This window comes from Canis lupus, chromosome 6 (genome assembly GCF_011100685.1).
Source record: "Canis lupus familiaris isolate Mischka breed German Shepherd chromosome 6, alternate assembly UU_Cfam_GSD_1.0, whole genome shotgun sequence".
Classification (NCBI taxonomy): Eukaryota; Metazoa; Chordata; class Mammalia; order Carnivora; family Canidae; genus Canis; species Canis lupus.
The window spans coordinates 18,522,769-18,538,071 of record NC_049227.1 but is presented as its reverse complement, the minus strand read 5'-3'; the positions used below and the strand labels follow the sequence as shown (position 1 = coordinate 18,538,071).

At 50.1% G+C, this 15,303-nt stretch overlaps 1 protein-coding gene and 1 long non-coding RNA gene across 3 annotated transcripts; one reads left to right on the top strand and one right to left on the bottom strand.

The window, feature by feature from the left end:
- Positions 1 to 8,083: 8,083 nt before the first annotated feature.
- LOC111096259 lies at positions 8,084 to 10,741 on the bottom strand. 2 transcript variants are annotated; one of them, XR_005360755.1, is made up of 2 exons: positions 10,597 to 10,741; positions 8,084 to 9,751 (listed from the first exon to the last, which is right to left on the bottom strand). It is a non-coding gene; the product is annotated as an uncharacterized LOC111096259 (long non-coding RNA). The 2 variants fall into 2 exon arrangements; XR_005360754.1 differs by lacking the exon at positions 10,597 to 10,741 and adding an exon at positions 10,114 to 10,590.
- A 247-nt stretch (positions 10,742 to 10,988) lies between these two features.
- Positions 10,989 to 14,628, top strand: TUFM (Tu translation elongation factor, mitochondrial). The gene is made up of 10 exons (XM_038539953.1): positions 10,989 to 11,186; positions 11,290 to 11,484; positions 11,940 to 12,106; positions 12,361 to 12,465; positions 12,556 to 12,720; positions 12,873 to 13,005; positions 13,087 to 13,191; positions 13,304 to 13,455; positions 13,563 to 13,682; positions 14,262 to 14,628. The coding sequence occupies exons 1-10, from the start codon at positions 11,144 to 11,146 to the stop codon at positions 14,433 to 14,435; spliced, it is 1,359 nt and encodes a 452-aa protein (XP_038395881.1). The 5' UTR covers positions 10,989 to 11,143; the 3' UTR covers positions 14,436 to 14,628.
- The last annotated feature ends 675 nt before the right edge of the window (positions 14,629 to 15,303 follow it).

Sequence of the window (15,303 nt, the reverse complement as noted above, 5' to 3'; positions counted from 1 at the left end):
TATACACTCACTTCCGCCATCCTCCTGTTCCGCGCCGGCCCTTCGAGTGCTGCGAGGTTGCGACTCTCGGTGGGCTCAGGGCCTTCTCCGGTTGCCCCCGAAAGGGCCCTAAAAGCGGCCGTGGGAAGGGGTTCCCACCAGGAGCCCTCCCGGAGGAAACTCGGCACAAAGGAGAGGCGCCAGCCATAGGGAAGCCGGCCTAGGGGATCGAGTCCCGAGGCCCTGTTGTGGGCTAGAGCGGCCACCGGCTACCGGAAACCAGCGAGCTGAGGAGGGTCTCTGCAGGCTCGCCGCCGCCGCCTAGAGCGCCGGGCCCTGCGGCTGAGGGGTTCGCGGACACCGCCCCCAAGGAGCCAGGCGAGGGAAGACGCGGGTGACCTTGGGTGAGGCCCCGCGAAGAGGCGGCGCCTGAACTTACGACCTTGGCTTCTCGGAGCCGAGGGACTGGAGTACACGTCTAGGAGATTCCATCTGAGGCGGGAAATAAAGACAGAGGGCGGAAATAAGGGGGATCCCTTCGGACGTGCGTGTGGGACGTCAGGGCGCCGGTGGACATTCCGCCTGGAGCTCATTAGAGTCAGCGAGGCCAGTTACAGACACTGGGAATCGTTAAGCGAGAGCGAGCCGTTGAAATCCTAAGCATGATGAAGATCAGTAAGGTCTGTCACTGACCCACCTCCAACTGGCCTAAGGAAGAGGGGAATCTTGGCTGAAACCATTGAAAAGAACAGATCGAGCTTCTTCAGCAACAGCCGAGTAAAAGAGACAAAAGATGTGAGGAACCGTGGTTCACTTTCTCTGAGCTCTGCCTTCATTCGCAGGCAGGCCTATCTCCGTGGCAAAATGGCTTTCCATGGCTCCAAACTGAATTCCTAATAGCTTAGCAACTCACGTGGAAGGAACGTGCCCCTTTCCAAGATTTGCCAAAAAATTTCCAGAACTGACCTTAGCTGATTTGCTTCCATCAAATGCTCATCCTGGAACACAAGAGACGGGGGATGAGTAAATGCCCTGACTCACACAAGGATGTTTGGTCAAGGCTGAGGCTGCCAGATGGAATTGGAAAACTTCCTTGCGGAGGGCAGGTTCTGGCCTATCCAGCCTTAGTCCCCCACCTCTCCTCAGTGTTCTAAGCAATCTAACATCAGCTCACAGGTGGCCTTTGCTAAGGTCCTCATCACCATCTTCGTCCATCCGTCTTCCCAGTTCAGAGGAAGATATCAATGGAAAAGACTCTAGTTCTTTGGTCACCTCCCTCGTCCCTGAAACCCTTCCACACCCTCTCTCTCTAGTTTCTAGTTTCTGTAGTCTCTGTAGTTTCTGCCCACTGTCTCCAGGAGAGGGACACAGTTGAGGAATACAGAAAAGCAAGGGTCTGGTGATGATGAGTTAGGTTTGGAAATGTGTCTAAGCTGTCCAGTAAGACTTTCTGCCATGATGGATGTTCTGTATCAGCACTATCCAGTGTGATAGCCTGGATCTATTGAGTAGCTGTTGAGCACTTGAAATGTGGCTAGTGAGACTAGGGAACAATTTAAGTTTTAATTAAAATAGCCACATGTGGCTAATGACTATTAGTGTAGGGGTGTCTGCGGACAGCTAGGTGGAGCTGTCCAGCAGAGATGGAGCTACAGTTTGATAAAGCATAAAGCAGTTTGGTGATAATCAGAAGTGAGGAGCAGCTGAAGGTATGGACATGAGTGCCTGTCCAGGCAATATCTATAGAGAATAGCACCCAGGACCTAGCTGTGGAAAACAAGCCACGTTTATTAGGTAGGCAGTGAAAGAGTAGAAAGTACTCAGATGATCTCTTGGGCCAGGTTTCCCAGAAGCAGACCTTGAGATGAGGATTTATGTGTGAGTGATTTAGTCAAACAATGCTACTAGAAGAAACCCGTAAGGAGAGAAGCAGGAGAGGGTAGGAGAGAAAAAACAAACATGATCTCAGGCAGAGAGTAGTTCAACTTGATCCTGCAGAGGAGCTTGATGAACGTTATTTGTCAGATTTGTCCAGAGCGGGGCCTTTCATATACCAACATGCCTCAGCCGTTGACCAAGGAATACTCCTAGAGACATCAGTTCATCAAGACAACGCCTCCAGTGGCCTGGGGACATTGCTCCAAAAAAGAAAAAAATCTGGACATTCTACTGTTGGAAGAGAAACCACACAACAAAGATCAGGGGGTGTGGGAATATAGAATGTGTGTGTCCGTGTGTGTGTGTGTGCAGTTGGTCAGATACATCACAAGCAAATGATTAGAAAGGTATCCATGGCACTGCCATTGTCTCCTATGGAAAACATTGATGACTAATGATGTGGGGCCATGGGTGAATGGTCGAGAAAGAATTCTTGAGGTGTTTTTGGTGCAAAAAGGTGCTTTTATTATAGCATAGGGACAAGACCTGTGGGTAGAAAGAGCTGCATTTTGCCCTATGAAGCTGGTGGTTATATGCTTAGTGTTCAGGGGGAGGAGACATGTAGGGAGATCATAAATGTTTTCTTCCAATTTCTACTCGTAACTACTTTCGCAAGATTTCTCTGGTGCTTATCAGTCAGTTGGATATTAACTATCAGTGAGATGTACAGACAGTCACAAGACCCTTTAAGAATGTAGCAGCCAGCACGTAGTTGATCCTTGTCAGGGCTATGCAGGGGTTAGGTCAGCCTTCCGGGCTAAAGGTGAATATTTTTCTACTTCTATCCCTCATCACCTAAGACGGCATAGGGGCTTTAGTGAGAGTAATTTTAGGTAAGTGGGAAAAGCAGAAGCCAAATGGTAGTGGATTGAGGAATTAATGGAAGTGAAGAAATGGGAGGAGGAATATTGAGAGCTGTCCCCAGGGAGACTTGATCATGTGGAAAGTCTAAAGAGAGGGATGCCTGGGTGGCTCAGTGGTTGAGCATCTGCCTTCAGCTCAGGGTGTGATCCCAGGGTGCTGGGATTGAGTCCTGCATCCAGCTCCCCACAGGGAGCCTGCTTCTCCCTCTGCCTGTGTCTCCGCCTCTCTTTGTGTGTCTCTCTTGAATAAACTTTTCAAAAACAGGGCAGTACGGGTGGCTCAGTGATTTAGCGCCACCTTCAGTCCAGGGCCTGATCCTGGAGACCTGGGATCTCAGGTCCGGCTCCCTGCATGGAGCCTGCTTCTCCCTCTGCCTGTGTCTCTGCCTCTCTCTCTGTGTGTCTCTCATGAATAAATAAATAAAATCTTAAAAAAAAAAAAAAAGAAAGAAACCTTTTCAAAAACAAAAACAGTCTAAAGGGAAAGGAGCCAGTAGAAATGACAGTAATAGGGGATCCCTGGGTGGCGCAGCGGTTTAGCGCCTGCCTTTGGCCCAGGGCGCGATCCTGGAGACCTGGGATCGAATCCCATATCAGGCTCCCGGTGCATGGAGCCTGCTTCTCCCTCTCCCTGTGTCTCTGCCCCTGTCTCTCTCTCTCTGTGTGTGTGTGTGACTATCATAAATAAATAAAAATCTTAAAAAAAAAAAAAAAGAAATGACAGAAGAAGGGTTTGGGGAAGGTGGAAACGGTAGGATGCAAGACCCATGTTAAGCCAAGGTATTAATACAAAAAGGAGAAACACTTTTTCCTCAGGAACAGGGGATGTGATGGGATGCTTTTAGCTACCGGTAATGGAACCCTCCACCACACACACCACACTCCCAATTTAAAGTAATTTAAATATGAAACGAGAGGGAGCTTACTGGTTCACAGAATTGAAAAATCAGAGGTAGAATGACTTCAGGCATGGCTGAAGCCAGAGGCTCAAATAATATCCATTTGAACTTGTTCTCTTAGCTCTGCTCCCCTCTGGACTATCTCAATTCTTAGGCAGATTGTCCCCTAGTAGGTAGCGAGATGGCTACCAGCAGCTCCAAACATACATCCTACTAGCTTAACAATTGTAGTGGGAAAAGATCAGAGCTTTCCCAATAGCTCTGGCAAATGCAACAGAACTGACTCTCATAAGCTCCGCCTGGGTCACCGGGTATAATGAAGAATTTGGGTTTTGTCCTAGCTTCCTGGCACAGAGCTTTTAAAATACTTGGAATTTACCAAGTAGTACCAAGAAGTGCCCCTTAGATCACACCCGAGTTTTAGCTAATGAGATAACTAATGGTAAGTCCCTAGATAGAGTCAGGATGAGGGCTGGTCACCAAAGAGCCTATCCTGGTGATTAGAGGTTTGGGATTTTTTTTAAAGGTTTGTTTGTTTAATCTCTACACTTTTTTAAAAAAAAGATTTTATTGATTTATTCCTGAGAGACACAGAGAAGCAGAGACATAAGCAGAGGAAGAAGCAGGCTCCCTGTGGGGAACCCAATGTGGGACTCCCATCACAGATCCCGGGATCACGCCCTGAGCCAAAGGCAGACAGACGCTCAACCACTGAGCTACCCAGGCATCCCTTAATCTCTACACTTATCATGGGGTTTGAACTCACAATCCCTGAGATCAAAAGTCACATGTTCTCCTGAGTCAGCTAGGCGCCCCAGAAGCTTGGGATTTTGAGGCAGCTGGACCTCCGGGAAGGGGAGGAGGACCTAGAGATTCAGTCACATGGCAATGATTTAATCAAGCATGCCCAAGAAATGAAACGAGGTCTCCCAGACCTCACTCTATGCCTCTCTTCATTTGGCTGTTCCTGACTTGTATTCTCTACTATAAAACTGTAATCATAAGTATAGCATCTTCCTGCATTCTGTGAGTTGTTCTAGCAAATTATCACACCTGGGGCGGGGGGGGGGGGGGAACCCATGGGAAACTCCCAGATCTGTAGCAGGGTGGTCAGAAGCAAAGATGGCTGGGGAACCCCACCTGCAGCTCACATCTGAAAGGGGTCAGTCTGTGGAGTTCTGAGCCCTTTAACTTGTGGGGTCTGAGTTAACTTTGGGCAGTTAGTGCCAGAACTGAACTTCAGTGCACTAGTTGGGATTGAAGCTAGAATACCAACCCTGAACCAGTATTTATGATCACAAGGGATAGATTACTGGATCACAGACCACTCATCTGAGATTGGGATGGGCTGAGCACGGCAGAAAGTAGCTCTTCAAAGGATAACTAGGGAGATGCCTGGGTGGCTCAGTGATTGAGCGTCTGCCTTCGGCTCAGGGTGTGATCCCGGAGTCAGGGGATAGAGTCTCGCATAGGGCTCCCTGTATGGAGCCTGCTTCTCCTCCCTCTGCCTATGTCTTTGCCTCTCCTCTCATGAATAAATAAAATCTTAAAACAAAGAATAACTAGGGTCTCTGACAGGAAGGGAAGTGGTTGCTCATGGGATTCTTCTGGAGGTCATCTTGACCCTACCCCATTGTAAGAGATGGGGATTTCTCCTATTATGTCGTCTTTTCTGGGATGTCAAATTCAGCTTTGGTGCTTTGGTCAGGACCTCCTGCCCCTCTAAATCATACTCTGCTCACTCAGGACATTTTGACAGCCTAAAATACTCCAGCTTCACTCCATACACCATTTCCCCTACTTGTGCCAATCTTCGTCCTTCTGTTTCAGGCTTCAAAGTGTGGCGTCTTCTTGGATGGCCAACCCACCTAGGCCACCTCAAAAGTGCCTTCTACTCCTTTGTTATTGTGTGATATTCACAAAGTGTTTCCAATTGGAATGTCTTCAGTCACATCTGAGTGACCAGGGTAGTAGTGATCAGATTTATGTGTTTGGAAGGAAATCCAGGGCCAGTATGGGGGTGGGTGGGGACTGGAAGCAGAGGAGACTAGTGCTGTGGTCCAGGAGGGGCTGGTGCTGACCTGGCCAAGGCAGTACAGTGGGGTTAGCAGCAAGGAGAATAACCAGTGAGATCTCTGAGGAGGCACTGCCAAGGCTGGCTGGTGGGGAAGAGTGAAGAATGCCCTTGAGTTTCCAATAAGTCTGATGAGGACAAAGCTCTGGGCCCTAGTGCCCCATTTGCCAATAAGTTGTTGACCAACCTACTACTCATTCCAGTTACACCAGACCCCACCCTCCCTTTAGAGGTCAGACCTGGAAGAAACCTTAGAGATCATAACATTTAACTTCATCATTCCCTCCCAATCTTATAAAGCAGAGGCTTCAAGAGTTACAGGGGCTCACGTTTATTTTTAACATGAATGTGATTACAAGAATTGCTTTCCATTGAAAACATCAGACACTTAATAAGCCCAGCATAAATGCTCAACTGAAATAATTCAACACATAGCTGCTTCAACAAATCCTTCTTCACCTGAGTGTCAGGCACTGTTCGCAGAATTAAAAAAAAAAAAGCTCTGATTGTCATGATCTGGTGAGACAGGGAACAGCAACAACCCCAGAAACCAACCAACAAGCAAACTATTAAGACAGTTTTAGACATTTAGGTGCTATGAAGAAAATCACAGAGGACCATTGGTAAGAGGATGGCTAGGAGCTACTTTGGACAGAAGAGGTGGTATCTGAGGTAGACCTGAATGGTGAAAGAAACAGCCCTGGGGAAAGCTACATTGAAGAACACAACAGGGACAGGGAAGGCTGAGGTAGAAACAGTGGTGGGATGTTTGCAGAACAGGATGGCCGGTGTGGCTGGGAGTGAGGAAAATCATACTAGATGGAGTCAAAGAGGTGGGCCACAGGGGGAGTTTGGATTTTTATACAACTTTATTGAGATACAGTTCATCTGCCATACAATTTTCCCATTTAAAGTAGGAATTGGGATTTTATTCTAAGTATAGTAAGGAATCACAAGGGGAGGGTTAATTTCTGATCCACATTAATTAACTTATTTAAATTTGAAAGGCAATCTTTATTTTTATTTTATTTACTTATCTCTACATGGGTGGGCCTCGATCTCACATTCTCAAGACCAAGAGTCACATGCTGAGGGTGCCTGGATGGCTCAGTTGGTTAAGTATCTGCCTTTGGCTTAGGTCATGGGATCCCAGTCATGGGATTGAGTCCTGTAACAGGCTCCCTCCTTAGCACGGAGCCTGCTTCTCCCTCTCCTTCTGCTCCACCTCCCTGCCCCTGCTCTCTCTCTAATAAAAAATCTGAAAAAACAAAACAAAACAAACTTGCATGCTGTACCAACTGAGCCCCTTCTGATCCACATTTTAAAGGCTGATTTGAGGACTGGGTGGAGGATGGATTTGCCAGCTATTGAGAAGAACAGGAGCTGTAGAGGTTGTGAACTAACCTAGGTGACAGATGATCCCAGAATGAACCACAGGGTTGACAGTGGAGATAGACAGAAATGGTCACATCTGAGATAATTTTGGAGACGAAACCAGCAGGCCTGAGTAAATGGGTTAGACTTTGGGCTTGAGGGGAAGTTAGAAAGGTGGCACCTTTTATTCAGATGTGCAAGCAGAGCTTGGGAGAGAATGAAGGGTTCTGTTTTAGACGTGATTGTTTGGTCTATACACACCACATGGTGGCACCCTTTAGTTTGGAAGGCTCATTAATAGTTCAAGCGCAATCAACCAGAGCCCTACAGTGGCCAAGCGGAGGATACAGACAGAAAGGAAATCCATTCCTTGCCCTACTCAGGCCACTCTGTCTCAGACAAGTGAAACCAAGAAACATGTCTCAGGGTATCAAGTGCAGTAAGACAGATTATCTGTTAGGAGGTATTTGAATGCAAACAGAAAACTGTGACACAGTCTGGCTTAAATAATGACATTCGTCTTCACAAGGAGTCCAGTCTTCTAAAATCCTGTTTTGCCCTCTTCTGGATCTCGGCTTCATCACTGACTGGAAATATGATGGGCAGAGCAGTTCCAGGTTTGGTCCAGTGTGCGTCCAGACCCACCCAGCAACACCCAGAATCAGAAGGCAGTCCATCTCTTTGGTGTCTCCTTCAGAGTGAGGGGCCCTTTCCTGGAAGCCCCCCAAAGCAGATCTCCTCTTACCAATCACCGGCCCCAAGAAAGTCACACACCCAACCCTAAACAAAGCCCCTGGCAAAGAGAATGGGACCACCAGAAGTAGACGAGACCTGTCAGGATTTATTCTCAGAACTGGGAAAAGGGCCACCTTGAGCAGACTCGAGACCCTGTGTGTAGGAAGATGGAAAAATGGCCGTTAAGCATGAGCTCAAACGCACAGACTCCTGGCCTGTGATTTGCCATTTGATTTCAAGAGTATCTTTTTTTTTTTTTTCAAGAGTATCTTTTTAAAGAGTTCAAGATTCTGCACAAAAAAGTCTTTATAATCACTCAAAAACTCACGTCTGAAAGAGAAAAATGTTTCTCTAAGCAAATTCACAGCCTCCTAAAGTCCTGATTTTTTTCCCATTTCCTTTGCTGTTCATCCCCTCACTCCCCATTCTTCCTCTAACCCTAACCCTCGCCAACCCCCACATGCTGTGTTTCTCCAGCAGTCAGCCTTCCTTCTTCACTTGGCACTGCTCACAAGCATTTTTTCAGGCGGTTGGCTCCCCTTGTCTCTGCAACTCTGAGCCCCCTCTATTACTATGTCATCTAGTGGCTATGCCAGATTCATGCTCCCACATCCACATGCAGGACATCTGGGTTCACTGGGCAAGGCTGACACCTGGGGAAATTCCCTGCTAGCACTCTTGTTCTCCAGCATCAAAGTGAAGCCAGCTCTCTCAGACTCCTCTGACACAGACACAGGATGATTTAGACTTCTCCAATCAGACGCATTCAAAGGAGGTTTTGAATGTGCCTGACTTTGGGGGGCAGGAGGGTCGGAAGGGAAGGTCATTTTCTTGATGTAGACGTGGCTTCAGTGCCATGAGCAAGTAGGTGGCACAGATAAGTCAAAGTCCTGGCCTTTTGCGTTTGGTGGCAGTAGCGAGAGCAGCGCTTCTCTTGCCAAGTCAGATTCAGTTCTGTGGCTTGGTAGTAATTTTTCTAGCCTGTCCCACAATTCTGTAAGCTAACTCAAACAGTTAAACAAATCCTTCTTCTGTGTAAACCAGCCAATGTAAATTCTGTTACTCGTAAATCAAGGAATCCAACTTTTACAGAGGATGCCACAGTCAACAGCTCATCAACAACAAAAAGTCTTCTTCCTTTGGACTCCTTTCCAGCGGCTGCTGTTTCTCAAATTTCAGTCATCCGTATACCATCTGCCCCCCAAATCTGCCATATAGTTACACTACCCATATCATCTACCACATAGTTTCTTAAATTGACTCATTTTTTTAAAAATTGACTCATTTTTTCTTTCTTTTTTTTTAATTTTTATTTATTTATGATAGTCACAGAGAGAGAGAGAGAGGCAGAGACACAGGCAGATGGAGAAGCAGGCTCCATGCACCGGGAGCCCGACGTGGGATTCGATCCCGGGTCTCCGGGATCGCGCCCTGGGCCAAAGGCAGGCGCCAAACCGCTGAGCCACCCAGGGATCCCTGACTCATTTTTTAAGCTCAGTATTTGCCATCCCAGTTTTTTTCCTCCAAATTAACACACATTCAAATAAACACAGTACCACTAAAACAGAAAGCATTTGTTCAAGTGCCACTCCCTCCCCCCAAAATCTTACATTCTGATAGTGGCAGGTAGTGTTTTAGGAGAAATTCCTAGAAGTGGAGTGACAAAGGTACAGAATAAAGACAAAGAAAGCCTTTAGTTATGGCACCAGCCCTTCCAAAGCAGAGTTGACGGGTTGGAGGGCCAGGAGGACAGAAGTCTTAGCAAGTTCTTCATTTTATCTGAGTAGATTGACAGCTCAATGCCAGTACCAGGCAGTGGTTAAGTGCACACTTTTTTGGAGGTTAGCTGTATTGAGTTCCTAAATCACCCTGATGCTCAGTTTTCTCACCTGTAAAATGGGGGAAATAATGGCTCCAATCACACAGGGCAACATGGGTGCCTTGAATGTGAGCCTATACGAAGCATTTGCACAATGCCTGATACACACACAAAGCTCTAGCTCTGAGTTTTGGAGCGTGGGAAACAGCGTGTGGTATAATAAATAGTTTCCCTGTCTGTGCTCAGACCCTCCTGAATTATAATCTTCAAGGGAGGAATTAGGGGATCTATTTGAAACAAAAACCATGGGTGGAGTCTTAGGATCTGATGAGTTTGGGAAACACCATTTGGGTTAAGCACTGCCATTCTCATCCCAGGGTGATGAGATGATGGAGGTGAAAGTTAAAGGTCATTTGCGAGGTTTGCACTCACTTGTTCAGTCAACAGAAGTTTCCTGAGCGCTCACTGGGTGCCCCACCCTATGTTTGGTGCTGGGGACACTGCAGGAACAAGAAAGACTCAGGCTGCGGGTATGGGCACCTGCGGCGGGTCCCTCACCTCGGTACCATCTGCGTTAACTGGGTAGCGATCAAGGGAATTAGTCTCTGGCCTGCTGGGGGGCCCCAGGGGTGGACGGCCAAGTTGTCTCTCCCCGCAGGTTGTGAGCCCGAGGGCGGGTATTTGAGGGTCAAGGACTGTGGGGCCCGGAGGCCCCTGGGCTCATTGCTGCCTCCTGTCCAGCTCATTTCCTCTCAGGGCCAGATGTCAGAATCTCCCCACGAAGTAGATACTACTGTTCCCATTTTACAGATAAGAAAACAAAGGCTCAGCGGAGAGATGGGTCACATTTGCGCGCTACCCGCGAAAGGCTTCCAGGCCCGTGTGTCTCAGCCTGGCCGCAGGGCCTGATCCTACCTCCAGCGGCGGCTCAACGGCCGCCAGATCTCTCGCCAGACCCGCGCGGTGCGTCGGCCTCCCGGGGGCTCTGGGCCAGAACGCCCCCGAGCAGCCCGGGCCCTGGCCGCCGCCTCGGGCTCCTGGAGGCCGGCCCCCTCGCTCCCGACCCCGCCTAGCCCTACCTGACTCCCAGGCCCCGCGCAAACACAGCGCGCCGCCCCGGGAACTACAACGCCCGTGAGCCTCCGCGGCGCTGGGGAGAGACCGGACGCTCCACGTCGCCGCCAGAGACAACCGCTTTGCCCTCATCAGCACGCGAGGCCCGAGGGCGCTGCGGAAACCTCCCTCCCTCCCCGCCCTCGAGACACCGGCACCTTCCCGGCCTTGTCTTGGGTCCTACGCCCGGAAGTCGTATGATGGCCATGAAGACTGGAGGCTAGAGAGACCCAGACTTGTGCTCTGGGCCTTCACTTCCGCCGGAAGTGACCTCCAGTCCCCCGTGCCCTTCCCTTTCAGCACGCGCGGGCGCCCGGGACCCGGCACTCGGGGCTCGAGTACGACCACCATGGCGGCCACCACCCTGCTGCGCGCGACGCCCCTCTTGAGCGGTGAGGGGGCGGGGAAGGCCATGGCGGCGCGGGGCCACGTGGGGGTTGTCGCGAGCGGCCGGGATCGGACCCGCGCCCTGACTCCCAGCCTCTGCCCCGGCAGGTCTCGGCGCCGGCCCGACCTCCCTGCTGCAGGGTCTGTTGCGGCCGCTGAAGGCCCCAGCCCTGCCCCGCTTATGCCGTGGCCTGGCCGTGGAGGCCAAGAAGACCTATGTGCGCGACAAGCCCCATGTGAACGTGGGCACCATCGGCCATGTGGACCACGGCAAGACCACACTGACCGCGGCCATCACCAAGAGTAAGCGGGGATGGGTCGGGGGCGTCCGGAAGCGCCCGCCCAGCAGGAGAGACCTGGAGCTGGGGAGGTGCTGCTGGAAGTGTTGTGGCCCCAGGAGCCAGAACCCTGCGGGCAGTGGATTGCAAGATGCGGGAAACACATTTCTCCTGAACGTGAAAGATTTTGTGATGCATAAGCTGGGGAGCCGGAATGGCCTCTCTCTTGTCGTGGCCAGTACCCTGTAGGCAGAGGGTGCTTTACCCTAGAGAAGTCGCAGGGCTGGACCATGAGGCCTTGTTACATTTCCCTCTGACCCGAGTTACACCCACTGCAGGAGCTGAGGGTGTGTCATGGACACATTATTCTGGCCGACGGTCCTTTTGTATAGTAGGTGGGAGGGACTCGGTGTGGCTTAAGCCTTGCCTCCTTACCTCTGGTACTTCATCTGAGAGGCTTATTCTTCTCCTTCCCCTTAGTTTTAGCCGAGGGAGGTGGAGCCAAGTTTAAGAAATATGAAGAGATTGACAATGCCCCTGAAGAACGAGCCCGAGGAATCACAATTAACGCGGCTCACGTCGAGTACAGCACTGCTGCCCGCCACTATGCCCACACAGATTGCCCAGGTCATGCAGATTACGTTAAGGTGAGTGTTGCTGGGTACAGGGTCAGGGGCTGTCTCCCACCAGAAAAAATGTTGGACTTGTGGAGAGGTTAGGATATTCAGGGTGCATGGGTTGAGGTCCTGGATTTCTGGGCATAGCCACTCAAAGTGGGTGGTAAGGAGATAGCAGAAAAAGGTGGGCCTCCATTCCTAACTGCTGTGCTTGGTTAGACGGATTTGGAGCTGAGGTGAGGGGGTCCTTGAACTGGGCTGTTGTTTCCTCTCTTCCTACTCAGAATATGATCACAGGCACCGCCCCTCTCGATGGCTGCATCCTGGTGGTGGCGGCCAATGACGGCCCTATGCCCCAGACCCGAGAGCATCTGCTTCTGGCCAGACAGGTACTCAAGAGCCTGGGGAGGGGTGGAAAGAGAAAGAGTGGGAAATTGGGTCCATTCAGGATACTATTTCTCTCTCTTTGCCATCCACAGATTGGAGTAGAGCATGTTGTGGTGTACGTAAACAAAGCAGATGCTGTCCAAGACCCTGAGATGGTGGAGCTGGTTGAGCTGGAGATCCGGGAACTGCTCACTGAGTTTGGCTACAAAGGGGAAGAGACCCCCGTCATCATAGGCTCTGCCCTCTGTGCCCTTGAGGTGAGGGGGGGGGGGAGGGGGTCAGGCAAGGGCTGTTACTGGCATCGGATGGGGCTGGATGGGTGTCCAGAGCTTTGCTTTGAGTCTGGGGAGCATCTCTTAGTAAGAGGAACAGAATGACAATTTCAGAATCCTGTCATCTCCCCCCATAGCAACGAGACCCCGAGCTAGGCGTGAAGTCTGTGCAGAAGCTGCTGGATGCTGTGGACACTTACATCCCAGTACCCACCCGAGACCTGGAGAAGCCTTTCCTGCTGCCTGTAGAGTCCATTTACTCTATTCCTGGTGAGGACCCTGTTCACTTGCACCCTTCTCTAGCTATAGCCTGATCCAGAATACCTGATGTCCTGTCCTATTTTTTTCCAGGCCGGGGCACGGTGGTGACAGGTACACTAGAGCGTGGCATTTTGAAGAAGGGAGATGAGTGTGAGTTCCTGGGACATAGCAAGAACATTCGCACTGTGGTAACAGGTATGGGAAAGATGCCTTGGGACCCAGGGTCTGGCTCCAGGATTTCCCTTGCAGATCCTTTGTGCCTTCCCTCTGCCCTAGACCCTCCTCCCTTGTCTCGCCTCCCTCCTAGGTATTGAAATGTTCCACAAGAGTCTGGAGAGGGCAGAGGCAGGCGACAACCTGGGGGCCCTGGTCCGAGGCTTGAAGCGGGAGGACCTGAGGCGTGGCCTGGTCATGGCTAAGCCAGGATCCATCCAGCCCCACCAGAAGGTGGAGGCACAGGTGAGGGAGGGCTCCCAATGAGGATGGGCAGTGCTGAGCCAAACTGCCCCATGCAGAGGCAGTCTTTCCAACCAAGCATAGCTTCACCCTTGTTCTCTCTCTTGCAGGTTTATATCCTCAGCAAAGAAGAGGGTGGCCGCCATAAGCCTTTTGTGTCCCACTTCATGCCTGTCATGTTCTCCCTGACTTGGGACATGGCCTGTCGGGTTATCTTGCCACCAGGGAAGGTATGGTGGGTACAGGGAATGTGAAGAAGTAGAAGAGACACTCTTCGTTATCAGCTCTATCTACTCACAGTTCCAATTATGTGACAACATGGGTGACTTTTCCTTGATTGGTATAAAGCCAGTGATGGAAAGGTGGCTGGGTGGGTTTAGAGTGAGAATCTCCACCCAGTATTCCCTGGGCCAGTGAAAAACTTAGCATGGCCTATCATTTATTTATCTGTACAAAGATCTTCCAGAAAAGGATTCTCCCTGTTGAGAGTTCCGCTACACATAATGGCTCAGAAAAGTTTTGTGACTAAGAAAGCTGCATGACCCAAAGTTTTCTGGACTTTCAAGAAGGAACCTTAGGACACTGGTCACCTTATCCTTTTCTGTCACCATATATGCTGTTTGTATCTGCCTGGCAGCTGGGGTGAAGCTGTCCCCAGAAAGACACCCCCCCCACACACACACACCGCCCTGCTGCATTTCCTAGAACTTTAAAAATTTAAAGTCAATTGCTTTTAACTCTAGTAGGCAGCAAATAGTTGGGAAGGTGTCCTGAGGGCCATGCATGAACCCTGTCTCTGCCCCCGCCAGGAGCTTGCTATGCCCGGGGAGGACTTGAAGCTCAGCCTAATCCTGAGGCAGCCCATGATCTTAGAGAAAGGCCAGCGTTTCACCCTGCGAGATGGCAACCGGACCATTGGCACAGGCCTGGTTACCGAGACACCAGCCATGACTGAGGAAGACAAGAACCTCAAGTGGAGTTGAGTCTGGCCTCTGCTCTGGCTCTGTTGTTGGAAGGCCACACCGCCCAGCATTCTCTCCTAGCTCTGATGCTCCCTCCCCAGAGCGTGGGTTACAGCCCAGCGGTGCAGCTAGACTGACCCTTCCCTGGTCAGGAGGGGCCCCAGGGCCTGCCAGGTGAGGTAGGTCAATAAACTGTTCTGTGAATAGTGAGGGACGCCGTGTGTCTTGTGTCCTTTGTTTCTCCCTCCCCCATCCTCTCCAACTTAAACATGGAGCTGGGGACATGTGAGCTTGTGAGATCCCTCAATTCATCTCTGGTAGTTTGGAAAAGCTCGTGTCTTAATGCTGTCACAACTGTTACGAATGACTTGAGAAAAGGAGCACAGTTGGTCTATTGAAGTTAGTTGTGGCTGCCTAGCAAAATACTGTGGTTGGATTGTTGGCTGTCCTATGGGAGACACTGGGGACTTATCCTTTGGAGCCAGCGCGTGTTCAGCTGAGGTGCCAAGCCCACCTCTCCTCTCGTAGTAGTTACTGAGGCTCTTAACATCTACCTACCCTTGTCTAAGCTTTAGGACAGTGGTAACTGTAGCTCACTGCTAGAACCAACACCCTGCATTTAAAAGGAGGAACCTGGTAAGTCTGTGTAGGTTATCCCCCTACCATTTCAGACACAGAATTGAGAAATAATAAAGTGAAGGTTTCATTTTGAACATGTACTGAGATTTAAAATTAAAGTAAGGATGGGAATGCGTATGTATTTAAAACTTGAAACGATTGGCCAGGATGCTGACCCCAAACAAAAACAAAAAAGCTTAACTTTCAGCAGGGATTAAAGGGCAGGGCACCCCTTTCAACCTTACTTCCTGACAAATGAGCATATTCAGCA

Bases quoted from the DNA above. Each gene is read 5' to 3' on its own strand.
- TUFM (XM_038539953.1), top strand. From the start codon at position 11,144: ATGGCGGCCACCACCCTGCTGCGCGCGACGCCCCTCTTGAGCG. The intron at 11,187-11,289 runs GTGAGGGGGCGG...CTGCCCCGGCAG, and splicing joins CGCGACGCCCCTCTTGAGCG to GTCTCGGCGCCGGCCCGACC. The intron at 13,456-13,562 runs GTGAGGGAGGGC...TCTCTCTTGCAG, and splicing joins ACCAGAAGGTGGAGGCACAG to GTTTATATCCTCAGCAAAGA.